The sequence below is a fragment of the Branchiostoma belcheri genome, unplaced genomic scaffold (genome assembly GCF_001625305.1).
Source record: "Branchiostoma belcheri isolate BF01 breed outbred unplaced genomic scaffold, Haploidv18h27 scaffold50, whole genome shotgun sequence".
NCBI lineage: Eukaryota > Metazoa > Chordata > Leptocardii > Amphioxiformes > Branchiostomatidae > Branchiostoma > Branchiostoma belcheri.
Genome location: NW_017804132.1, coordinates 1711618 through 1734096, shown reverse-complemented (window position 1 = coordinate 1734096; position 22479 = coordinate 1711618). Strand labels below are relative to the sequence as shown.

At 42.2% G+C, this 22479-nt stretch overlaps 1 protein-coding gene across 7 annotated transcripts in view; it reads left to right on the top strand.

The window, feature by feature from the left end:
• Window positions 1-16268, top strand: part of LOC109480280 (sodium-dependent neutral amino acid transporter B(0)AT1-like) — a 31358-nt gene extending 15090 nt beyond the window's left edge. For 3 of the 7 annotated variants that reach the window (XM_019782448.1, XM_019782447.1, XM_019782449.1), the window contains 11 exons: window positions 416-836; window positions 4946-5178; window positions 5798-6013; window positions 8558-8668; window positions 9584-9693; window positions 10063-10194; window positions 10531-10693; window positions 11413-11620; window positions 12043-12202; window positions 13555-13717; window positions 14194-16268. In XM_019782448.1, the coding sequence (XP_019638007.1) occupies window positions 623-836; window positions 4946-5178; window positions 5798-6013; window positions 8558-8668; window positions 9584-9693; window positions 10063-10194; window positions 10531-10693; window positions 11413-11620; window positions 12043-12202; window positions 13555-13717; window positions 14194-14484 (2001 nt within the window). In that variant the 5' untranslated portion in view covers window positions 416-622 and the 3' untranslated portion in view covers window positions 14485-16268. Of the gene's footprint in view, window positions 1-415; window positions 837-4945; window positions 5179-5797; window positions 6014-7840; window positions 7952-8557; window positions 8669-9583; window positions 9694-10062; window positions 10195-10530; window positions 10694-11412; window positions 11621-12042; window positions 12203-13554; window positions 13718-14193 lie in introns of all 7 variants that reach the window. The other 4 variants (XM_019782453.1, XM_019782452.1, XM_019782451.1 and 1 more) reach the window with 4 other exon arrangements.
• The last annotated feature ends 6211 nt before the right edge of the window (window positions 16269-22479 follow it).

Here is a 22479-nt window from a genome sequence, read left to right as displayed (position 1 = left end):
GGGCTGGCGTCACACTTTTTTAAAGTATGTCAACTTCTCTGTCTTTCTTCTTTTGGCCAAAACATTTTTTGTTCCTTATGCATAACCGGTAAACTGCCATTTTAGGCGTAACACACCATTTTGTGACGAACACCGACCCACCGCTATATATTATAAACGACCATAACTGAACCACATCTGTCACCTTTATGAACACAAACCTACCGCAAAACGATCACAATTCGTGTTTTCAGTCGCACATTTATATACCAGTCGCAACAATCATCTAACATCTCCGCACTCCTCAAACAGTTCCATACGTTTAGTGCAGTTTACGGAGAAACACAATAAAAATCGTTCCACAGTTCATCTGGCACCAATTGTAAATCACTTGATAACTCCCCTAACCCTTTACAACCCATTATTCCGACCGCAGGTGTGTCCATAAGACTCTATCACCGCCACGCAAGACACCTGTACAAACCCGGTCCCGTGTTGAAACAACGCCCGGCTTGAAATACTTCAACTCCGACACATCTTGCACCTAGACAAACGAGCAAACAGACCAAGAGAAAAGTTCCAGAGACTCGGTCGCTTGTCTACTTGCGGTTTTCAAGAAGAAGAACGAACAGTTTCTAACAAGATGGGAGACGAGGTGATAGAACAGAACGGAGTGGAGCTGTCGAACGTGGAGGCCGGCACTGGTAAGGAGAAGATCGTGATGGAGGAGGATGAGTCGGCTGACGACCGCCCCGCCTGGGACAACAAGATCCAGTACCTGCTGTCTCAGATCGGCTTCGCTGTGGGGCTGGGAAACGTCTGGAGGTTCCCGTACCTGTGTCAGAGGAACGGCGGAGGTCAGTAAAGCTCTAATGTACTTAAGTTTGAAATTCTGTGCCAGGAATATCCATAAAGTTGGCATTCCTTGGCATACTAGCAGAATAGAACAGAAGTTAGGAGAATAGAACAGAAGATTAGAACAGGAGAATACTGGTTAGAAGAATTAGAACAGAGGAATCGAACATTAGAATAGAACAGAAGAATACTGGTTAGAAGAATAGAACATAGGAATCGAACATTGGAATAGAACAAAAGAATAGAACAGAAGAGTACTGGTTATGGAAAAATAGAACAGAGTAATCGAACATTAGAATAGAACATTAGAATAGAACAGAAGAAGGTTTTCCGTAGCAAGACTGTTGAATTTTGCTCCAACTCACTTAGATAGGTTTGAAGAAGAATGTTACGTCATTTATCTCAGAAGTGACTCAAGTGAGAGCAATCCCTGTTTAATGATTGGCCAATGGAAAGTTCCACTGATAAGATAACACTAACGTCCAAAGGCTGCGTATCTGCTATATGGTCCGAACAAAGACTTCTATTTTAACATCAAACCGCAAATGAAGAAGTAAAGAGATGAACAAGATATCAAATCGACTGGAGTAACTGAAGCTAAACAACGAAGAAGTGAAAAATATTGAGACAGTTACTTAAAATCTGGGTCCGAAAAAAGTCATGAAAATGTCACGTTTAAATCCGTGAATAGTTTCATCAGGTTGGTAAGTCACTGAGTAAAGAGACTCTTTTTTACAGAACCAAGTCTTTTATTCAGCCGACGTTTCGGTGACCGTCTGTCACCTTCCTCGGGATTGCCGGTCACCGAAACGTCGGCTGAATAAAAGACTTGGTTGTGTAGAAAGAGTCTCTTTACTCAGTCACATTTAAAGCTAGCAATATATACTGGCGGGTATGGAATATATGATTTCTGCCTTTAATTCAGAAGTAGTATTTTTTTCAGGATGTTTGTATGTCGCAATTTATACATGTAGATCTTTTCTAGATTGTGACGTACCTCAAATGTGGCTAAGGAAAACGGTGGCCTATTTGCAGATACTAGAGAATCAAACTACCGCCTTTATCAAATACGTTCTTGGTGAACAGAAAGCAACACAGGCTTTATAACAGTCAACAGACACCTGTCAATCTCAGAAACGTCTCTTTGTAAAAGGGGCCACATCAATCATTCAAGTGGGGGGTGGGGCGTTGCCTATCGCTTGTATTGTATCACGTATATATAGCCTTTTTTGAGGCCGTTGGGCCAGTGGGTTGTCAATCCACTGTGTCTAGCTATAGGGCATGGTATTGGAAGGTGGAGCCCACCCCTCTCCTTCCACTGCCTTTTACCTCCCCAACCAAAGTCAGGCACACATTTTACACCTGGGTGGAGTGAGGAAAGTCGTGTGAGGTTCTTTTCCCAAGGACACAACGTCTAATCCAAAATGCCAGGACTCGAACCCATGACCTCTCGATCCAGAGTGGCCACTGTCATGTTTCAGACAGTCTTATTAAACCGGTGTGAATGATTAACGTGACCTCGAACATTGCCATGTGTGGTAGGATGTAGAGTGGACACGAAATGAACCCATACCACAGTAACCAACCGGTCAGCACAGGTGGCCCATTAAAGGGGCGTTGTCACTAACGTGGAGTAGAAGTGTGTAAGAGGGTCAACCTTCGGGTACTGGGTCCGGAAACTTGTCCGAGCTTTTCTGAAATCGAATTACAAGGAAATATCTATAAAAAGGTTTTGAATGGGTTAAGAAATAAGAATTTAAATCTAGCACTATTCTGCAGTTTTGTTTTGTTTTTCAAGCAAAAAAAAAATACATTTTTCTTAATCTTTTTCCTTTTTGTATTTGAGGTTTTTCTTTTTTTTTCAGTGCTTTCGTTTTACTTTTGAAGTTTGGTCTGATCTATCAACCGTAATCTTTCCTTATGCCTGTTTTCATTGCCTACGCCATATTACGTCACGACTTGTGAACGGCGCCATATGGCAAGGCGGGGAACTAACGTCACACGTCCTTCAGAGCAAGCTGACGTCTTTACGTAGTTTGTTTAAAGGTTCTTCAACATCTTCTTATTCATCACCGATATAACGTAGTCATCATTTGAAAAATAGAGGAAATACGATTGAGATACTACTACTACTACACATACAAAGCGCACAGACTTGAGACTTAAGCTGCGTGCGAGTTTATTTCCTAACTGGTTTTCTGGCGTATTACTGCTTTAGAAGATATTGCATGTAGCTATAGACCACCTAACGATTGACCTCGGTTCACTGACCGCAGTTCACTGACAGTTAGTTCCCCTTCTTACGTCCAAATTAAACATCGCGTCTTCCCTCTAACACCTTTATTTAGCCGATTATACAAGATAGTGTCCACGTCTGCGTGTTTCCAATACTTCTCCCCCGGTCTGAACCTCCAAGCCAGGATTTATTAGGAAGACTCGAACACTTGGCGGCTGTGCACACATTCACTCACGGCTAACCATATATAGCCAGACTGGTGACCTACTAACATCCATAATGTGCACAGTTTTGGCGACAGACATACACAGATTTCCTGGTTTGTTGCCAATAAGTATTGAACATTTTCTGTCGGAAAACGTATTGTTTTTGCTCTGTTTCTTCTTGTTCCGTTCCTGATCAATGCACCAGACTCTCTCTCACCATGGTAACTGGTATTGGGTTATGTTGCAATTTTATAGTAGGAGGGATTTATACTCCTGTCACATGTGTGAATGTGTTTGAGTAAGTATTAGGCTTAGGTTTAGGCTTGTTTTGACGTGTTTCAGACCTTTTTATCGGGCTTTCGTTTTTGTACTGGTTACTGCTCTGTCAATGATACTGTCTTGCCAATTCCATACTGTCTTGCATCAAACCAAAAGACCTGCTTTGAGATTAAAGACTATTCTAGCAGTAAGGCCAATGTTTAAATCGGTAATGTAAGTTTATGAAGACTTTTTGCCAATTTGAAACTTTCTTCCTACCTTTTGGCGTGGAAAAAAACGTAATTATATAACGTCCGAGAGGTCAGGTCACACTGACAAGCCCTGTCACGAATGACCTGCTATGTTTACTGTGGTCTGTTTAGTCGCACAGACATGAGAGCTAATGACTGGGTTGACCAAGCCATTAAAAGACTCGGACCATTACACAACGACACTTGTGTAAACCCCACAAGCTTGCAAAGTTTTGGGTACCAAAGTATTTAGGAATTGTAGGAATTTGTATTTATATTTTTTGGTTATGATGTGTGAATTGGGTTCGCTCTTTTGAATGACCGTAGATAAAAGAATCAAATATTTTTTTTCAGAATTTTTAGTCAACGTTGTTTGATTTATTGGTCAAACTACTAAGTCATCATGTCCGAACACCTCTTAAGGACAAATTGTATGATGCAATCCTCCATAAAGATCTTAAAGTATGCCGAAGACTACTTGATGTAGTATCCATAAAGTCCTAGTGAAATAAAAGTTAAAGGGGACATAAATAGCATCTCTATAATGTTCCCTTTTCATTGACTACCGCAATAAGCATGCAATCTTCTGAAAACTACCATGTACTTTGAAGGAATAGCCCAATAAGATGAATGTAGGCTGCTTCTAGTTATTTATTGCTGGTACTAGTACCAAAAAAGACAAAGGGATTCTTCACATAGCTTGATACTGGGTTATTTCATACGCTTTAAGTAAGATTAATGATGGCAAAATGTGCTAAGAAATGACAGTAAATGTCAATATGAGACAGATCTTCTCATCCAGAATATCTGTTGCTTAGTCGCCCTCTGTATCTGTATCTGTATAGCCGTTATAACCGCCATTTGGCGCAACACACCAGCTTGTACTTAACTAGCATGTATTGGATGCCTTGAAACCCAGGGGCTCCTATACCTGGTATTGGCTAAGTACATACATGCCCCATCTTTTTGCTTTAATACCAACAAAGTAGAGATAGTAGGTTAAATAAGTAGATCGTAAACGTAGAACTTAGCATATAGTTTGATATTACTACATTCTGTACTCAGTGTTCTTGTCAATGTCTGTTTGCAATTCTATTAGCCCTCGGGCATGAAATGAAATCAAAATATCTAAACAATGTTGTTGTTTCTGATCACCCCAGGTGCGTTCCTGATCCCGTATTTGATCATGCTGGTGATCGAGGGGATCCCGATCTTCCACCTGGAGTTGGCCATCGGACAGCGGATCCGGAAGGGATCCATCGACGTGTGGAACCAGATCAACCCGTTGCTAGGCGGGGTCGGCGTTGCCATGGTAGCGGTGTCGTTCCTCGTCGCCCTGTACTACAACGTCATCATCGGGTGGTGCGCCTTCTACTTCTTCAACTCCTTCCAGGTAAATGACTTGTCTTGATTTCGTTGGCGTCCATGGGCGCCGCCATGTTTGATTCAACGTCATGTCGGCGCCATCTTGTTCTATCATACGTCATACCGGCGCCATCTTGTTCTCTACTGCAAACACTTTTGAGAACCTTACGTTTTTATTTTTATAAAAGACTGTCTTGATTTTGTTGGCGTCCAAGGGCGCCGCCATGTTTGAATCATACGTCATTCGGGCGCCATCTTGTTCTTCTAGATACATATAGAGACTGTTTTTATGTTTACCGAAGGAAAACGTATTGTTTTTGCTCTGTTTCCGCTTCTTCTCCAAACCAAGAAGGTCAGTGACCTGAACCAGACGTCTGTCACCATGGTAACTGGTGCTGGGTTACATCATGTTGCAATTTTATAGCAGGAGGGATTTAGACTCCTGTCTGACCATATACATGTATATATGAATGTATTTGAGAAAGAACTAACAGAGCAGACCATATGCGAAGGTAAACATTATGCATTTGCTTTGCAAATGTTACTTTTCTAGTTATAGATGGCTTTCATTCTTAGGACTTGAATAGATTTAACTGTTGTAAGTTGTAACACATAAAACATGCTGATATAACGGTTGTGTTGACTAGGCGCCCCTACCCTGGGCCACCTGTCCCGGCAATGGAACAGTCCTGGAGTGCGAGAAGTCGTCCCCTACAGCATACTTCTGGTACAGGGAGGCGCTGGACACCAGCGAGTCCATTGAAGACGGAGGGGGGATCAACTGGAAGATGATGCTGTGCATCTTCACCGCTTGGCTCATCGTGTGTGTCTGTATGATCAAGGGCATCAAGTCATCCGGCAAGGTAAGGAGTCAACAAAACAAACAAACAAACAAACAAACAAACAAACAAACAAACAAACAAATATTGAAACAACCAAAAATACATCTCATAAACTGTCTTGATTATACAATTATGAAAGTTCATCTGTGTTGGTAGTTTACATGTTTAAAGTTACAAACTTTTGATCCAACACAAGAAAGTTCTCTCACCTAGAGATTTCGACCAGTCACTCTGGTCGTCCTCAGTATGATGATGATGATGTGTATATCTTGATTTGTAATGTTCCAGCCTTTATTCATTATTGCAAGATTTTCTTGAATAGAATGCGGCATAACGTGTGGGTTTGAGAACAACGAAGGCCTGGTGGATACGGATATACGATGTGTCACAACAATCACAACAATCACTGATATCAAGTTTCCAGCCAACCGAATTGCGAAGCAAAGTTCATGTTTAATTTGTTCATCGTTTGTTAGTTCTGTACACGAGTTTTATAATACAGTTGTATTTTGTACAGAAGCCGACTTTGCAAAAATCGTCCCACCTAGTCGATGTTGAAAGCTCTGAAGTGGCACTCTGGCGGCTAAGTTAGCATGTACACGTCCTTTCTTTTGTTTCGGGAACGACTTTTGAAGATCATGATTAATTGGCGTTTGCTTTTAGTGTGAACAATGAACATGGAAAGGAGTTTTGTCTAGGACTGTGTGTATGGGACCGTTGCCAAAGGGGCTATAAAGTCAAAACACTTTTACTGGTGGCAACACTAGAAATATCTGGACACCAAAATCTTTATTTTAGTTTCATTTACCACCACTTTACAGCAAATTTGCGTCATTATTTCATATTTCGGGTGTTTAAAAACAGTACGAAAACAAGTCACGCCTTTCTTTATTCCTAGTGTCACTAATGATATATTCTCTAAGCAGAGGTTGATGGGGGAAGATCGTTAGCTTTTTATAATATATGGCCCGTATTTTTAAAGTCGCAACCCCCACCAAGTAGCGACAAAAAACGGGCCATATAGAAAAAGGTAACGATCTTCCCCCATCAACCTCTGCTTGGAGAGTACAATAATAGGCACGATGTAAACAAACACCCGATTTCCGTTCGCGTTTTTTGGTGATTTCCGTCATAACCCCACTATGTATAGTATATATGGCGTCAGTTCCGACGTAAATATCCCAAAACAAACCGGACATGTACAGTTGACGTGGAAGGTCTCCAAACATGGACTTTGAAAGGTCTTGGTTATTATTTAACTGTCTTTGACCGGTCAGCGTCCAGTTTTGAAAGGAAGCCACGTATATAAATTTTGATAAAAGAGTTTCGTTTCCTAGCACAGAGAACTCGAGGCAACTAAGGTAGCAGAACACAGAACGAGAGAAGGTCAAACTTGGCTACTAAGGCTACGCCCACTTAATTCTATGGATGGCATTCTCTGAAAAACCCCAAACTAGCGAGGGGAAATAAAAAAACATCCGGCCAAAAATAAAAATGCTTCTAAACCACAGGAATACATAGCTGGTATTAATTGTGAATTTACGGCAGTACATAGCGACGTATACGACAAGCCGGCACATGCTGGCTTTCTTTTTTTGCGGAATTTATGAATCGGCACTGTACGTATTACTGAGTTCTTGAGTCGTGGAGCTTCGGTAGCCTGGGTACCAGGCTCCGTATTGTCGCTGACTACCCAGGCCTAGAGCCAGGACAGAGCCTCGGTGGACGTGATCTTTTTTTCTTCTTTTGAGATCAGGCGAAAATCAATGTGCACGCGGATGTCATCCATAAAATTAAGTCGGTGTGTCCTAATATTGATGTCTAACGTCATAGTTTTTCTGCCAACAGGCGATTTACTTTACCGCCACCTTCCCGTACGTGGTTTTGCTGATTTTCTTCGTGCGAGGAGTTACACTAGAGGGAGCCGGCGACGGCCTGGCGTTTATGTTTTTGCCTAAAGTAAGCTGAAATACTACTGAGATTGCTCTCGGTGGCATGTGTTTGTAGCGACAGGTGCTCACTGTTGCAGCAACCCACAAACAAACAAACAAACAAATAAACAAAAAAACAAATGCACTAGAAAAGTGTTACGCAGGCAACTGGATAGACTTTGAAAACTATCACTAATTTTTGGCAGTGACAAACAAATAAACAAAAATACATAAGTTAAACACTTTTAGTAGCCTGGATACCAAACCTATTTTAGCTATCCGTCCTATTTTAGCTATCCGTCCTATCCGCAAATATAGGAGAGGATGAAAGAGACTCAAAATAGGTTTGGTAACTAGGCTACAACTCTTTGAAAACATACGTTGAATTCATCAGAATGGAACAGAAATAGCCTGGTTACCAAACCTATTAAAGCTCCCGAGTCGTACATCCTCTTCGCAAGTATGATGTAGGAATCGGGAGCTATAATAGGTTTGGTAACCAGGCTAAAACTGACATGCAATGTGGGAAACTGTCGACCGAGGGCGCTCGTCGTTTCAAAAGCTGGCAAATGTTGTGTGCGCTTCACGTGTGCGTTAATTTTGTCCCCTTTGTTGTTTGGATTTTGCGTTTCAGGCTATCTACTTCACTGCTACATTCCCCTACGTGGTTCTTTTGATATTCTTTTTCCGTGGTGTGACGCTAGAGGGCGCAGGAGAGGGCCTGGCTTTTTTGTTTATCCCCAGGGTAAGGAACGCCGGGACTGCATGGCTTCTGCCGCTTCAGTCTGACTTTTGTTGCCTTCACGCTTAACTATAGCCTCTACCAGGCTTCGGGAGGCGGCTGGAAAGGGTAGAAATCGGTTAAACAGAGAGATAACATGCCAGGGGAGTTGGTCTGCTGGAGAGAACAGTTTGCCTATTGGATAGCGATGAGTGAACTTCAAGGATATGGCGACTCCGCACAGGCTTCGGGTGCGGCAAACTGTTCTCTCCAGCAGACCAACTCCCCTGGCATGCTATCTCTCTCTTTGGTCGATTTCTACTCTTTCCAGCCGCCTCCCCAAGCCTGGTAGAGGCTCACGCTTAGCCACTGTCTTGCTGCTTTGTAGAGAAAAATATACAGCAGTTAACACCATATATTATAACGTACTTACATCATAACGCACTGTTACTCCAGGTAAGTAGTCATTTTTATATAGGATTGTCCGCCATTGCCTCATAAGTTATCTAAAGCAATAGCGATATATATTTTTTCGGAATTGTCGTTTACTAAAACAATTAACAATTCGCGCTAAAAATTGACAAGTTAGCGCTGAACATTGGGTCTATTCCTAACTAAATTGAAAGTTCTTTGGTACCTTGTTGAAGAGGATTCAACCATTAAACGTCAGGTTTTGGTCGACGAACCAGGCACCTTGAAATCGAATATCTAAAAGACAAAGTCTACTGTTGAAAAAAGCAACGTAATGGTTTTATTACACACTATTCGTCCGTAAATTGAAAATTATCCAAAAGACAAAGGTCTTTGTTGATAAATTCAAAACGACTTATTGGTTTTACTATTATATTATTCTTCTGTAGAATTATCCAACAAGTATCCAAAAGTCAAAGGTAATTGATAACAAGACTTATTGGTTTTATTACACCATATTTTCCTCAGCTTGACAAGCTTGCGGACCCGATCGTCTGGCTGGAAGCCGCCACGCAGATTTTTTTCTCCCTCAGCGTCGCGTTCGGAGGACTCATCTCTTTCTCCAGCTACAACCCCAGGTTGGTGGGCCTGCTGTTCTAACGTAGACTGCTAGGTGGCTCCCGTGTACAGAACCATCTGCAATTTTGCGTGAGATTTTGCACATTTGCATTGTGGAGGATCCAATGATGGTGTTGGATTATGCGATAAAAGATAAATCCGGCCATATGGTCCATGTGAGACACATTCCTTCTAAACCGTTCCCAACTACAAATCAGCTAAGCTAGAATCAGAAGCTTAGAATGAGTACTGCCTGCGAAGCTGGTGTGTTACAGATGCAGAACTAGATGCTGAGTATCAAAAGTGATACGTAAACGATCGAGGAAAATCAAGTAGTTCCTGTACTGAGGTATGTCTCATCTTTTTTTTGTTGTTCTTGGATCCATCAGGAAAAACAACTGCACCCGTGACGCCGTCGTGGTGGCCATCATCAACTCCGGAACCTCCATTTTTGCCTCCATCGTCATTTTCTCCGTCCTGGGCTTCAAGGCGGTGACAGACAGCCGCAAGTGCCTTCAGGAGTGAGTATTGCCGGATGTTTACATCATTATAACGCCCAAATTCCTTGAATAGTTTCATTAGGTTCGTAAGTCACCGAGTGAACATCTTTAGCAGCGACACCTGTGCTGCAGTGCAATGTGAACCAGTCAGAATTGCCCTGAGGAGGGTGACAGACGGTCACTGAAACGTCGGCTGTGAATAAAACACTTGGATGTGTAAAAAGAGTATTGTTCCAGTAGCATCTTTATCAAAAAGCATAAGTTGAGGATGACAAAAGAAGAAGATGACATACCCAGAGTAGGTCAGTTTTATGAACTGTTGTCATAGATTTTTTTGTTTTTCTTTGCGACATGAAGGTTCCAGGATGTTCTGGACACGAGGGTTCCCGGATTCGCGAGCACCAACACGACTGTCACTGCCGCCAACTACATGGACTTGTGGGGCGAGTACAATACTACTAACCCCGCCGTCAGGGACTTCAACTTCGGCTACTGCAGTAAGGAGGGCAACCTCAACAACGTAAGTCTATACATGTACTGATATTGTTTGTGTGTGTGTGGGGGGGATGGTTTAGGGTTAAGGTTAGGGTTAGGTTAGGCTTAGGGTTGGGTTAGGGTAAGTCTTAAGGTTAGGGCTAGGCTAGGGTTAGGGCTAGGGTTAGGCTTAGGGTTAGGCTAAGACTTAGGGTTAGGCTTAGGCTAGGGCTAGGGCTAGGGCTAGGGCTAGGGCTAGGGCTAGGGCTAGGGTTAGGGTTAGGCTATGGCTTAGGGTTAGGGTTGGGTTAGGCCTAAGGTTGAGGGGTAGGGTTAGGGTTAGGGCTAGGGTTAGGGTTAGAGTTAGGGTTAAGGCTAGGGTTAGGCTTAAGGCTAGGGCTAGGGCGGTCGCTGTCAAACAATCCACCTCTGAAGTGCATCTTGTTGTTTCTTCGAGAGTCCACGGATTCGATTGCTAACATTCCGGGCTAAAAGGTGTATAAATGTAGGTGACAGTGTGATTGGTTAGAGTTGACTCATCGAAGGCTCTAAGGAATATGTAACAGTGGGGGGTTTATAGGCGCTACCACCAACTGACCCGGCCGATGGGTCTGGACCTGTTAGCCGAGTGGTTAGAGCGTCGGCATATGAAGCTGGTGCTCGGGAGGTCGTGGGTTCGAACCCCGGCCCGGGACCAGGGGTTTTTATCTGTTTCTACTCACTCCCCCGACAAATATATAAATTACTGAAAATTATTTATTGCAGGCTGTTGGTGGCACCGGCTTGGCGTTTGTGGTTTTTACCGAAGCCATGAACCAGTTCTATCCGCTGGAGATGGGTCCATTCTGGTCCATCCTGTTCTTCCTCATGCTGGCGAACCTCGGGCTGTCATCCATGTTCGGCACGCTAGAGGGCGTCATCACCCCACTGAGGGATGCCGGGATATGGAAATGGCGCAAGGAGTTTCTTGTTGGTACGTTAGTTGTAGCATGGAGGTATCTACCTCCATGGTTGTAGATATGACGTAGAAGTGATGTTCAACCTTGTCTGTAGTTTCAGAGGTTTAGAACTTTGTTCCAACGCAAAAAGGAAACTTGCTATGAATTTTCAACCAAACTGTTCGACCTGAAAGTCGATGCAGTGTGTCATTCATCTGACGAAGGTCGACAAGTTCGGTTGAAAATTCACGATGAATTTCCTATTTGTCTTGGAACAAAGTTCTAAACTCTACAACTATGTTTTCTACCATCACAGATGACCATGCAAACCATGTTGATAGTCTAGTTGTTTTCGTCAAAGTAAAATGGCAAAGAGACAGAAAATATACAGCAACATCTACAACACTTTGTCATGTGTATCACAGCACCCAAATGTTCTGTTTATTTTCCTCTCCAGTCCTCCTGTGTGTGGTCTGTTTCCTGATCGGGCTGATCTTCGCACAGTATTCTGGGAGTTACTGGCTGGACATCTTTAACGACTACAGCGGAACCTTCCCTCTGCTCATCATCGCATTCTTTGAGAACATCGCCATTGTGTATGTCTACGGCTTGAAGAGGTGAGTGGTCTTTGATGTAGACGCCACCAGAATCTTTTGCAGGCTGAATAAATAGTAGAAATCAGCCTTAAAAGGGGATATAATTGGCCAGCTGGACCCTCTATGGCCTGCAAACTCCTCTCTCGAATTATATCCCCTTTTTAGCCCGATTTCCACTATTTATTCAGCCTGGAAAAGAAGTCTAGTGGAGACTCTCTCTGATGTACTTCTACGTCTTGCTGCAGGGTGGTGTTGCGGCAAGGATGCGCTCCCAAACATGACTGTGTCTATCTTAATGCCCCCACGTAAGATCGGACTATATTAAAGGCTCGAACCACTCACACCGGGAAGGTCCCCTACTCTTTTTTTCGATAAGTGCGGTCGGGTGGGTGTGTGGGGTGTGGCTATCCCAAGCACAGGACCTCCATTTAACGTCCTATCCGAGGGACGTCCCTAACTGAAGATAGGCACTCATTTACTCCTGAGTGAAATGAGGAAAGTCGTGTTAAGTGCCTTTCCCAAGGGCACAAGATTTGTGGCATCGGGCAGGATTCGAACCCGGGACCTCTTGGGTCTGAGACGAACACTCTACCATTACGCCACACAACCCTACTTTCACAATTACAACCGTTGTGCGATAAAATTGATTTGATTTTTTCTTTGATTAACAGGTTATCAGACGATCTGGAGTACTGCTGCACTGATTTGTAACTTAAACATAGATCATCAATAGTTAAAATCAATGGGCAAATAGGTTAGCCTAGGCGTCAATCTTGTTAGTCTGTGATTGAAACTTTAATGGATCCTATTTTACCGAATTCTACCATCCAAATCTCCTTAGGAAGGTCTGTTTTTTTTTTTTTTTTTTTTTTATTCAGAAGCTCAATGAGAATTACAAATGAAAATACATGGACTAAGTGACTGCGAACTCAAGTTAGGTACAACTTATATTCTCGCAGCCACTTTTACAATGAAAGAAAAATATTTTACAAGACATTTAAAAATACATAAGACCTCGCGTGAGTAACAATCCTCCCATCCCAGAAAACACATACAGTTAGAATCTTTTTGTTTCTAATATATGATTTTGTACGGCTAACATTATTTTGCAGTTGGTGTCATACGAACAAAGGAAACTACCGCGAAGAACTAAATATTGTATGGAATTATCAGAAAGAGTGTTTAAATCAACAATATTACCAAGTATGCTTGAAAGCTTGCCAAAAAGGACTAAGCGCTGGTAGGTGTATATAGGGCAGTGCAATAAATAATGAGCAATCGTTTGATGATCGTTTAATGAGCAAAAGGTCTGGTTGAGGCTAGTACACCCCAAACATCTCTGTTCATGACTCTTGTTTCCGTTTGATTGACAGGTTATCGGACGATCTGGAGTACATGACGGGTTCCCGCCCGAACATCTACTGGAAGGTGACCTGGATGTTCCTGACCCCCATCTCCATGCTGGTGATTTTCGGCGCCACGATCTACACAGAAGCCACCAGGACCATCACGTACAAGGGATGGGATGCCGCACTGGTTCGTAACTTTAGCATAATTAAAAATCACTATTAATTAAAATTAATTGGCAAATAGCTAGGGCTCACAAAGCTGTTCGACTGAACAGCAACCTTCTTTGTCAAGAAATAAGCAACCCATCGCTTATATGCCTTGGCGTCATTTTTAAGGCAGATAGAACACATTGAGTAGTGGATGAAAGGTTGCAGAATGTTTATGGCATCCCTCGTCAGCGATAGGTGTCATGGGCTTTCTGAATCACTCTCAATGTTTCTATGTACTGGAAAATAAACGTTACAATCCACACTACCAAAGAAGACCATCGACCACTCAAGGGACCGATAAAAGCTGGTCTATGTGGACAGTTGGTCACATTGGCTAGGTGGTCCCTATGCAGAGCTCAAGACTGTATAGTATTTGGGCTGTCATGCTTTGGTGCAAGTGTCCTACAATATGACAAACATGATCTGACCCAGTGTTGCTTCTCTGTCCTGCAGGGCCAGGTTGTCGACAAGGGACCGTACCCGTGGTGGGGAGAGATGATGTGCTACGTCCTGATCTGCCTCCCGTCCCTGTTCATCCCGCTCGTGTTCTTCCTCCGCCTGACTGGAGTCATGCCCTACCGCGGGGAGACCCTGAAGTCCAAGCAGGCACGCGTGGTAAAGAGCGGCAGCCGGGGAGCCATCTCCAAACAGAACCTGGTGACGGATTCGGTGACCTCCGTTTCAGGCTCCTTGGCGGCCTACCCCGCCAACGGAGTCATTAACCCCGCTTCCACAGCTTTGTAACTAACCCCGCCTGGTGTCCGTTCGTTCGTTCGTCCGTTCGTTCGCCTCTTCAGTCGCGCATGTGCAGAAGCTTCTGTAGCCGCCATCTTCCTTCTTCTGAAAAAAGGACTACTGCTGCGAACTTGGCTGCTGATGTGTATATGCTGTATAAAACGAGGCTAGATCTGCATTTAAACGAGCCAAAAGAGATTTGATTCTTGCGATGATTAAAAATACGCACAAATTTTATATCACAGATTACAGATTTTACAGCAGAAACGATTCACGTTCAGTAGAAACGATCGTTTTTCTTGTTTGAACCTAGTACCTCGAAATCGCCTATCGGATCTACAGGGTGACCTAAATATGAAAGATCGTCTCAAAAATTGTGTACAATATCGAGAGCAAATTTATTATTAATTTATTGATACATTTATTATTGATTTATTGAAATCTGTACAGTTCTAGTCTCTTACATACAGCAGTTTTCGAACGTACTTATAGTCCTTTTGAAAAACTGATAGTTATTCGACTTCTAGAGAAAAATAGTGTTACTAACATAGGCTTTCATTAACAACTGTACACTGTTGAACACTGTTTCATTGGAATTGTGACAGAAATGTAAACCCAATGAGATTTTAAGTTACCTATATTCAAGATGCTGGCGTTGTGAATATAGGGACAAGTATTAAGATCAAATCTTTCTTTATCAAATATGATTACTACAAACTTGTAAAGAATTTGGAAGGAAAATAATACAGGATTTTTATGAAATTTTGCCAAAATGAGATGTTTTTGTGCTTCCAAAGATATATACATCCCTCTGTATTTAATTCAAATGTGCCAACGGTTTACAAACAAACAAAACTGCCAAAGAAGCCAAAATACAAAACTGCCAAAATACAAATTCAGAACTGCCAAAATACATAACTGCCAAAATACAAATTCTACCTTGGAAGAATATTTGGTTGGAAAAGCTACACTGCCATGTAGTGCTACATTACTTTTTCGTTTACTTTTTTTTTTTTGAGATGAAATTTTGACACATCACACTTTCCCCAAACTCTCCCTTCAAGCAAAATGCATGAGACATGCAAAATTCCTCACCATTTGTATTTTTAATTTCTAAATTCTATTTTACGTTTTGGTCCGTTCTCAGTGTCTACACTCCTTCCACTTTCTATAATGCATGACGTACTTGTGGCATGTAGCATGCTTATTTAAGGTGTTAAGGTGTAAGTTAACTGGTGTTAAGGTGGTTAAGTTAAACCTAAGTTAAGGTGTTCAGATTCTTCTTAAGGTGGGTGACGGCCTTTCTCCTGAACCATCTTAAGTCAACGAAACAAAAATATTGACCGGGCGTATTTTTTATTACCTCTATTTACAGCTGAAGATGCGGTTCTCGGACCTAAAGGCTCACCAGGAAGACAGCGATTCGGTCAAGGCCATGTTACCGTAGCATCATGTGATCACCACGTGGCCGTCGCGTGATCATCACGTGATCGTCTCATGATCGTCACGTGACGCGCATGAGATCATCACGTGACTGGAGATCACGCAAAGTTGTTTTCTCTTCGAGGCTGAAAACGATGATATTTACGCAGAATATTCTGAATTTTCAGTCTGGAAAAGAAAACAATCCCAAATGCTGTCCAGAAAAGAAGTGAAGTTATTGTCTTCTGCAAGTCAAGCGGTGGATATTTATTTTCGGCATGATATTTGATATCGTTGCAGCTGTAAGGTTATCCTAGCCTCTACCAGGCTTCGGGAAGCGGCTGGAAAGAAAGAGTAGAAATTGGCCAAGTAGATAGGAGTTGGTCCGCTATAGAGTACAGTTTGACCCTCCCGAAGCGAGTTTTTACTCTTTTGTTCCAGCCACTTCCTGAAGCCTGGTGGAGGCTATCCCCCAAACTTGACCAACTAAAGTTTCAAAGATCGGAGTGCACAATATCATTCCTGTACTTAATTTAAAAGGTGATATTATATTTGTATGGATTGTTTTGTTTCGCAATTTCTGAAAAGCGCTTTGGACCTGCTTGCTTATTTTTGCCAATGTACATATATTGTATGAGAGTGACGTAGAAAGCTGTATGCTACGTCATGTATATAGTAACTGCTTTTGAAATGTTGTAGTTTCAGCAACTATGCTACAAAGCCTATATGCCCGAATAAAATTGACCAATTCTACCCTGTTGAAACTTAGCACAACCAATAGCAGTTTTCCACAAGCCACGACCGGAAGCGCTTTGAAATTAGACCCAACAGACGTAATTTCGAACCGCATTCGGAGTGGTATGTGGCAAAGTGCTTTTGGTTCTCTGCTTTTTGTGTTAGCTTTGTAGAAAGCACAATGCTCATTTCTGGCAAGAACACATCTTAGTTTTCCTGTGTACTGAATATTAGATTGAAGTGAGAAAAGAAGCAAATATGAATTGCACTATACGTAGTGTACATTTACGTGCTATTTTTCACATTTTGTGTGTGACAATTTGACTACTATAAATTCACATATAGTACAAGAAAATGTCCGTGAAGACCAAATACTATGTATATTTTGTGTATAATTTCAACTTGTACTTTGCAAAATGTCTCACAAGGTGGAACAACGAATCCCAAAGAATACTTACATATCTATTTGATGACAATTTGCAAAGTATCTGATGGAAAAGAGAGTAACTCATTCTTAATTGTAGAAATATCCTACGAAGGTACATGTACTTCCTCCGTTCATACAATAAGATATCCTTTGCCTTTGTGTGTGTATGGATTGTAGTGTTATTTTCATATACTGTACAGTACTAACATTATGTATTGGTACTACTTATGCTTTGAAGAGCTCCAATGTCGTGTATATAGGAGTGCCCTAGACACTGTATGTGCTTCTAACTCTCTGTTTCTTTCTTTTTGAGTCGTAATAATGGCCCTAGATACCATCCTAGCGGATTCTACTGAAATTCAGTGTGATATAATATGTGAAGATGGATTCAAACTTTCTGATACAAACGTTCTGAACGCTTTCTACATCCACAAACAGCTAGGCCTGATGTTTTGATGTTCGGAAGATTGATGTCGTATTGGTAAAATGGTATCAAGGTATCGCCAGTATCAAAGATGGATTTTTTTTGGCGACGCCACCTAGGCGGAGCCGAGTTTACAGTGTATACAGTTCAACTGGAAAAACAGTGAAGGATGAAAAAATGTGATCTCATTTCAGAGAAAAAGTTAAAAGCGTGAAAATTCGGACGTTTTCCGAATTTCTTGTGATTCAAACTTGTAGCCTATATATAGCGCGTAGCTAGTGCCTTGTAGAATGTACGTTGACGTGTACATTTATTATAACTGGCTGGCACCGAATATTCTTGGTTTCTGTGATCTTAAATTTGCAGTATAAAGTATAGAAGTTTACTGCAACGAAATGTACTTATTTTTGGAAGGTGTTTGATTCTTGTAGCTGACGATGATGTGTATTTTCTCTACTGTAGTTACTGAGTGGCGACTGTTAGTAGACAATGATTGTAAACCACTGAATACCGCAAACTGTACGTACGTGCTACAACAGAGTTTAGCTAGAAGAAACAGGGATGTTAGTATGTGTAACTGTACAAATTGAGAAGTAGTCGTTATTTTTGAATAGGAGAGGCTAGCATCGGTGTGCATTAGTCAAATGACTGGTACATTTTGCACCACAATCCACTTGCAATACAGTTAACAATCTAGACACAACATAGGTACTTATATGTGTCTTCAAACTGCTTGTACAAAACAAACATGTCTACTTCTAGCCTCCACCGGGCTTCGGGAGGCGGCTGGAAAGAGTAGAAATTGGCCAAATGGAGAGATAGCATGCCAGGGGACTCGGGAGCGACAAACTGTTCTCTCCAGCAGACCAACTCCCCTGGCATGCTATCTCTTTGGACGATTTCTACTCTATTTCAGCCGCCTCCCGAAGCCTGGTAGAGGCTAGTCTACTACACCCGTCCATTGAAGCAGACCTCTACTTAGCCTTTGCCATGACCCGATTTTGAGGCTAATATTGAAGATGTCGCCATGACAGATTTGTACATATTTCGCTGGAATAATTAAATTGGACATACAATGTAGAATATCTCAACTGCTGGTGCCTGCAATTATCAATGCAATTAATATGCAGGAATGCACACGAGGTTCTCTCCAAATGATCAACTGAATCTCCTTCAATAAAGCCCCTGTTTCAACAGAACTGCCTTCTGTGAGTCGTTCTTTTTTATGTTTACCGAAGGAAAACATTGTTTCTTCTTCTTCTCCAACCACTGACCTCTGACCTGGCCAATGGCCTGATTTGTTGACGTCTCTCACCATGGTAACTGGTGTTGGATTACGTCATGTTGTAATTTTATAGCAGGAGGGATTTAGACTTTTTATGTTTACCGAAGGAAAACTTGTAGTTTTTGCTCTGTATCCTCTTCTGTTCCCAACACCGATCCTCTGACCTGGTTGATGACCAAACTCTCTCACCATGGTAACCGGTGTTGGGTTACATAATGTTGCAATTTTATAGCAGGAGGGATTTAGACTCCTGCCTGACTATATATATATATATATGTGAATGTGTTGGAGTAAGAATTAACAGAGCAGACCATAGGCGAAGGTAAACATTATGCATTTGCTTTGCAAATGTTACCTTTCTAGCCTTCTTATAGTTGTGCAATCGTCCTGCAATAATTTAAGTTCTTCATCTTCTTTCTGCATCTTTTGCTGAGATAACCATCTATGTAGAATACGTCTCCCATGGGGATTGGGGATCACAGGTTGTGTGATTACATTACATTCACGTCTTGTCGCTTCCAGAACGGAAATATTCATGATGAGGTACTGGCGAGGGATTTTGGAAACTAGGTTGATGAGGATGATCCGATCGGCGCCGAGAGTTTGACCTAAATGTTTTCATTGCTCCATAATTTAGCACCAAATGGTCAGCAGTTGATGTGGTTATGGAGCTCCTTAGATTATGTGATTAAAATGCACAGTACATCATTCAAGAACTTTATTGCACGACAAGATTATCTGTATACTGTATTCACATCAATATACCACGCCGTCCCAACGGGCTTTCGCCGGCTCCAAAAGGTCTTGCCGCCTTGTAATTGTAAATCCAATCGCACTGACGGTAAACGTAGCCTCTACCAGGCTTCGGGAGGCGGGTCAAAAAAAGAGTAGAAATTGGAGAGAGAGATACGAGTCCGACAAACTGTACTCTTTAGCGCTATAACTCCCCCGGCATGTTATCTTTCTTTCTTTGATTTGGCCAATTTCTATTCTTTCCAGCCGCCTCCCGAAGCCTGGTAGAGGCTATAGTGATGGCACTAGTGGCCGGGTAAAGATAGCCTCTACCAGGCTTCAGGAGGCGGCTGGAAAGAGTAGAAATCGTCCAAATAGAGAGATAAGCACACCAAGGGAGTTGGTCCAGTTTTCGGGTGCGGCAAACTGCTCTCTTTAGCGGACCAATCTCTCTCTTTGGCCGATTTCTATTCTTTCCAGCCGCCCCCCGAAGCCTGGTAGAGGCTAGGTAAACGGTCCTCTAGCTTGACACGGCGGTGTATTTTTAAAAGCATCATAAAAGCGTAATCTCAACTCTTCACGAATCTGACTGCTCAAGATCATATCTTTAAATTTGCCTCAGAGCACACGTAAGATACCGTAAGAAACTAAACATTAATTTATAACATTAATAAAAATATGATTATGATGTCAGGAATACCATGATATCAGGAATACCATCATTAGTATGATCCAATACAGTCAGATGTAGAATATGTGTCACATGTAATTATAATGTGAACGGACACACTTACGATCAAGGACATTATACAGACCTTGCTTTAATAGATGTTGCGCTTGGCGACCTAACGTTACATGTATATCTACTTCACCCAGCTTCGTTTTTCGTTCATCTCTGTCTATCATCTGACTAGATAGACGGAGAGAACATGCAAATTACTTGCAAAAAGGTTGATATTTAGAGTCATTGCGGTATATATTAGTGATGGCACTAGTGTCTACTCTCCAAGCAGAGGTTGTGGGGGAATGATCGTTAGCTTTTTATATATGGCCGTTTTTTTGTCGCTGATCCCGTCGGTGGCCGGCGACCTTTTCTGGCTAATGGATACTGTCTGGCCAATTTAATACTGTCTTTTTGCCACCGAGAGGGATCTGCTTGGAGATAACCAGTGTCAGGGTAAAGACTAAAGACCGAAGAGGGCGTGTGAGGTCACGTGATTGACACGACAGTTGACTCTTCTCGCCTGTCCACAGCTGCCTGTGCAGATATTTAAGGTCAAAGATCAAAGTACCGGCTGTAACATAACCTCCCGAGCTGTGTGCATAAACCTGAATAGTCATCCAATCTCTCAAGTTATAATACGAGACTGTATCAACATTATACAGTAAGGGTCAGTGCCCGAGGGAGATGTGTGTTTATATATAGTCCTTTCTGTCAATTTAGAACTGTTGCAGTGGTCATTGCCCTGTGTCCATCTTTCCGCAAGGGACACTCCGGCCAGGGACTGACCACTTATGTCCCAGCACGTCGTTTATTCAGGGACGGTCCTGTAATGGTTCAAGGCGGTGGGGGACGTATTTAGATCAGGGTGATCTATCATTGTATCATAACAAAAAAGAATTCAAATATAAACATATAGAACTTCAAATAATCATAAAAAGATAGCTAATAATTCTTCGATTTTAAACTAACACATAGACCTCAGATGAACGTTCAATTGCCAAGATGAAATAAAAACAATTTATTCCACATTTAAGGCATTTAATTTCTATGCTATTTTTGGCAGCTATCATATGTACGTGTGTTACGTGTATGAAGGATATATTGGTCCTCCGCCTACCATATCCGGCGACTGGAGTGTTGGAACCAAAAGAAGATTTTTCAACCTTTCAGAACTTCGAACATCATTCGAAATCGAACTTCATTCGAAATCGAACATGATTCCAAATCGAACATAATTCGAATTTACATCGAATTTCATTCGAAATCGAACTTCATTCCAAATCGAACATTATTCCATATCGAATACCATTTCTAAGCTCAGAATGAAACCATTGTTTAATAGAAGAAAATATAAAGTTAATATGCTGTATTGGGTTAGCGTCACTGGGCTATCCCTTCCCTCCATCCCATCACAACAGTTAACGAACCGCCCCTGTGAATGACATGATCACAAGTCCCTGAGAAGATGAGCATCGCGGGGACACTACTGTAGAGAGGTTTCCTCCGCTGTCCTTGGTTTTCCATTAGACACAATCAGATTTACCATAAGAGCAGCGGGCGTATTTGGCCATTCGGACCGTGCAGAATTCACGTGTTGGACACTGCCTGCCTTTTTTCCCGAGACCTTGTTCTAGGATCTCCGCGTGTGGGAGTCAGCGCAAGGACAGGTCACGCCACGAGGTCCCCCGGACCATCACAGCCTCTTCAGTCAGCACGGTTACCGTATGGCGACAGTCCAGGATAACCTGTAACAGTAAGATTTGTATCTCTGTTCTCTGCAATTTAACATAAGACGCCACGTGTATCTGTATCTGTACAGATATGTAGATGTAGCTAGTAGTAGCTGTGCATCAGCATCCAGTGTGTCTTTCGTACCAATGCCATGATTTCCTCGTCCGAAGAGTGTACAAGAGTCATATACTTAGTAAGGGTTATCTAAACACCATGATACGTTGTACAACTACAAGGCGATTATCTAAAACCATGCATCGGAGAAAAGTCGCTGTCTCTTGGTGCTGAGAGTGAAGTGTTTGGGGTGTTAGTGTGACATGTATACACTGAGAAAATGGACGCATTGTTTATATCAAAAATTGATTGATTGTCGTGATCTAGAGAGGCGGTGTAGGGGCTTTGCCTCCTATGGTATGGCCCACACAAGGCTTCGTGTAGCCTGGGTGCCAGGCACCTCGGGATGCGATACTCCCTTCGGCCATGTGAAGCCCCGGCTGTAGCCTCTACCAGGCTTCGGGAGGCGA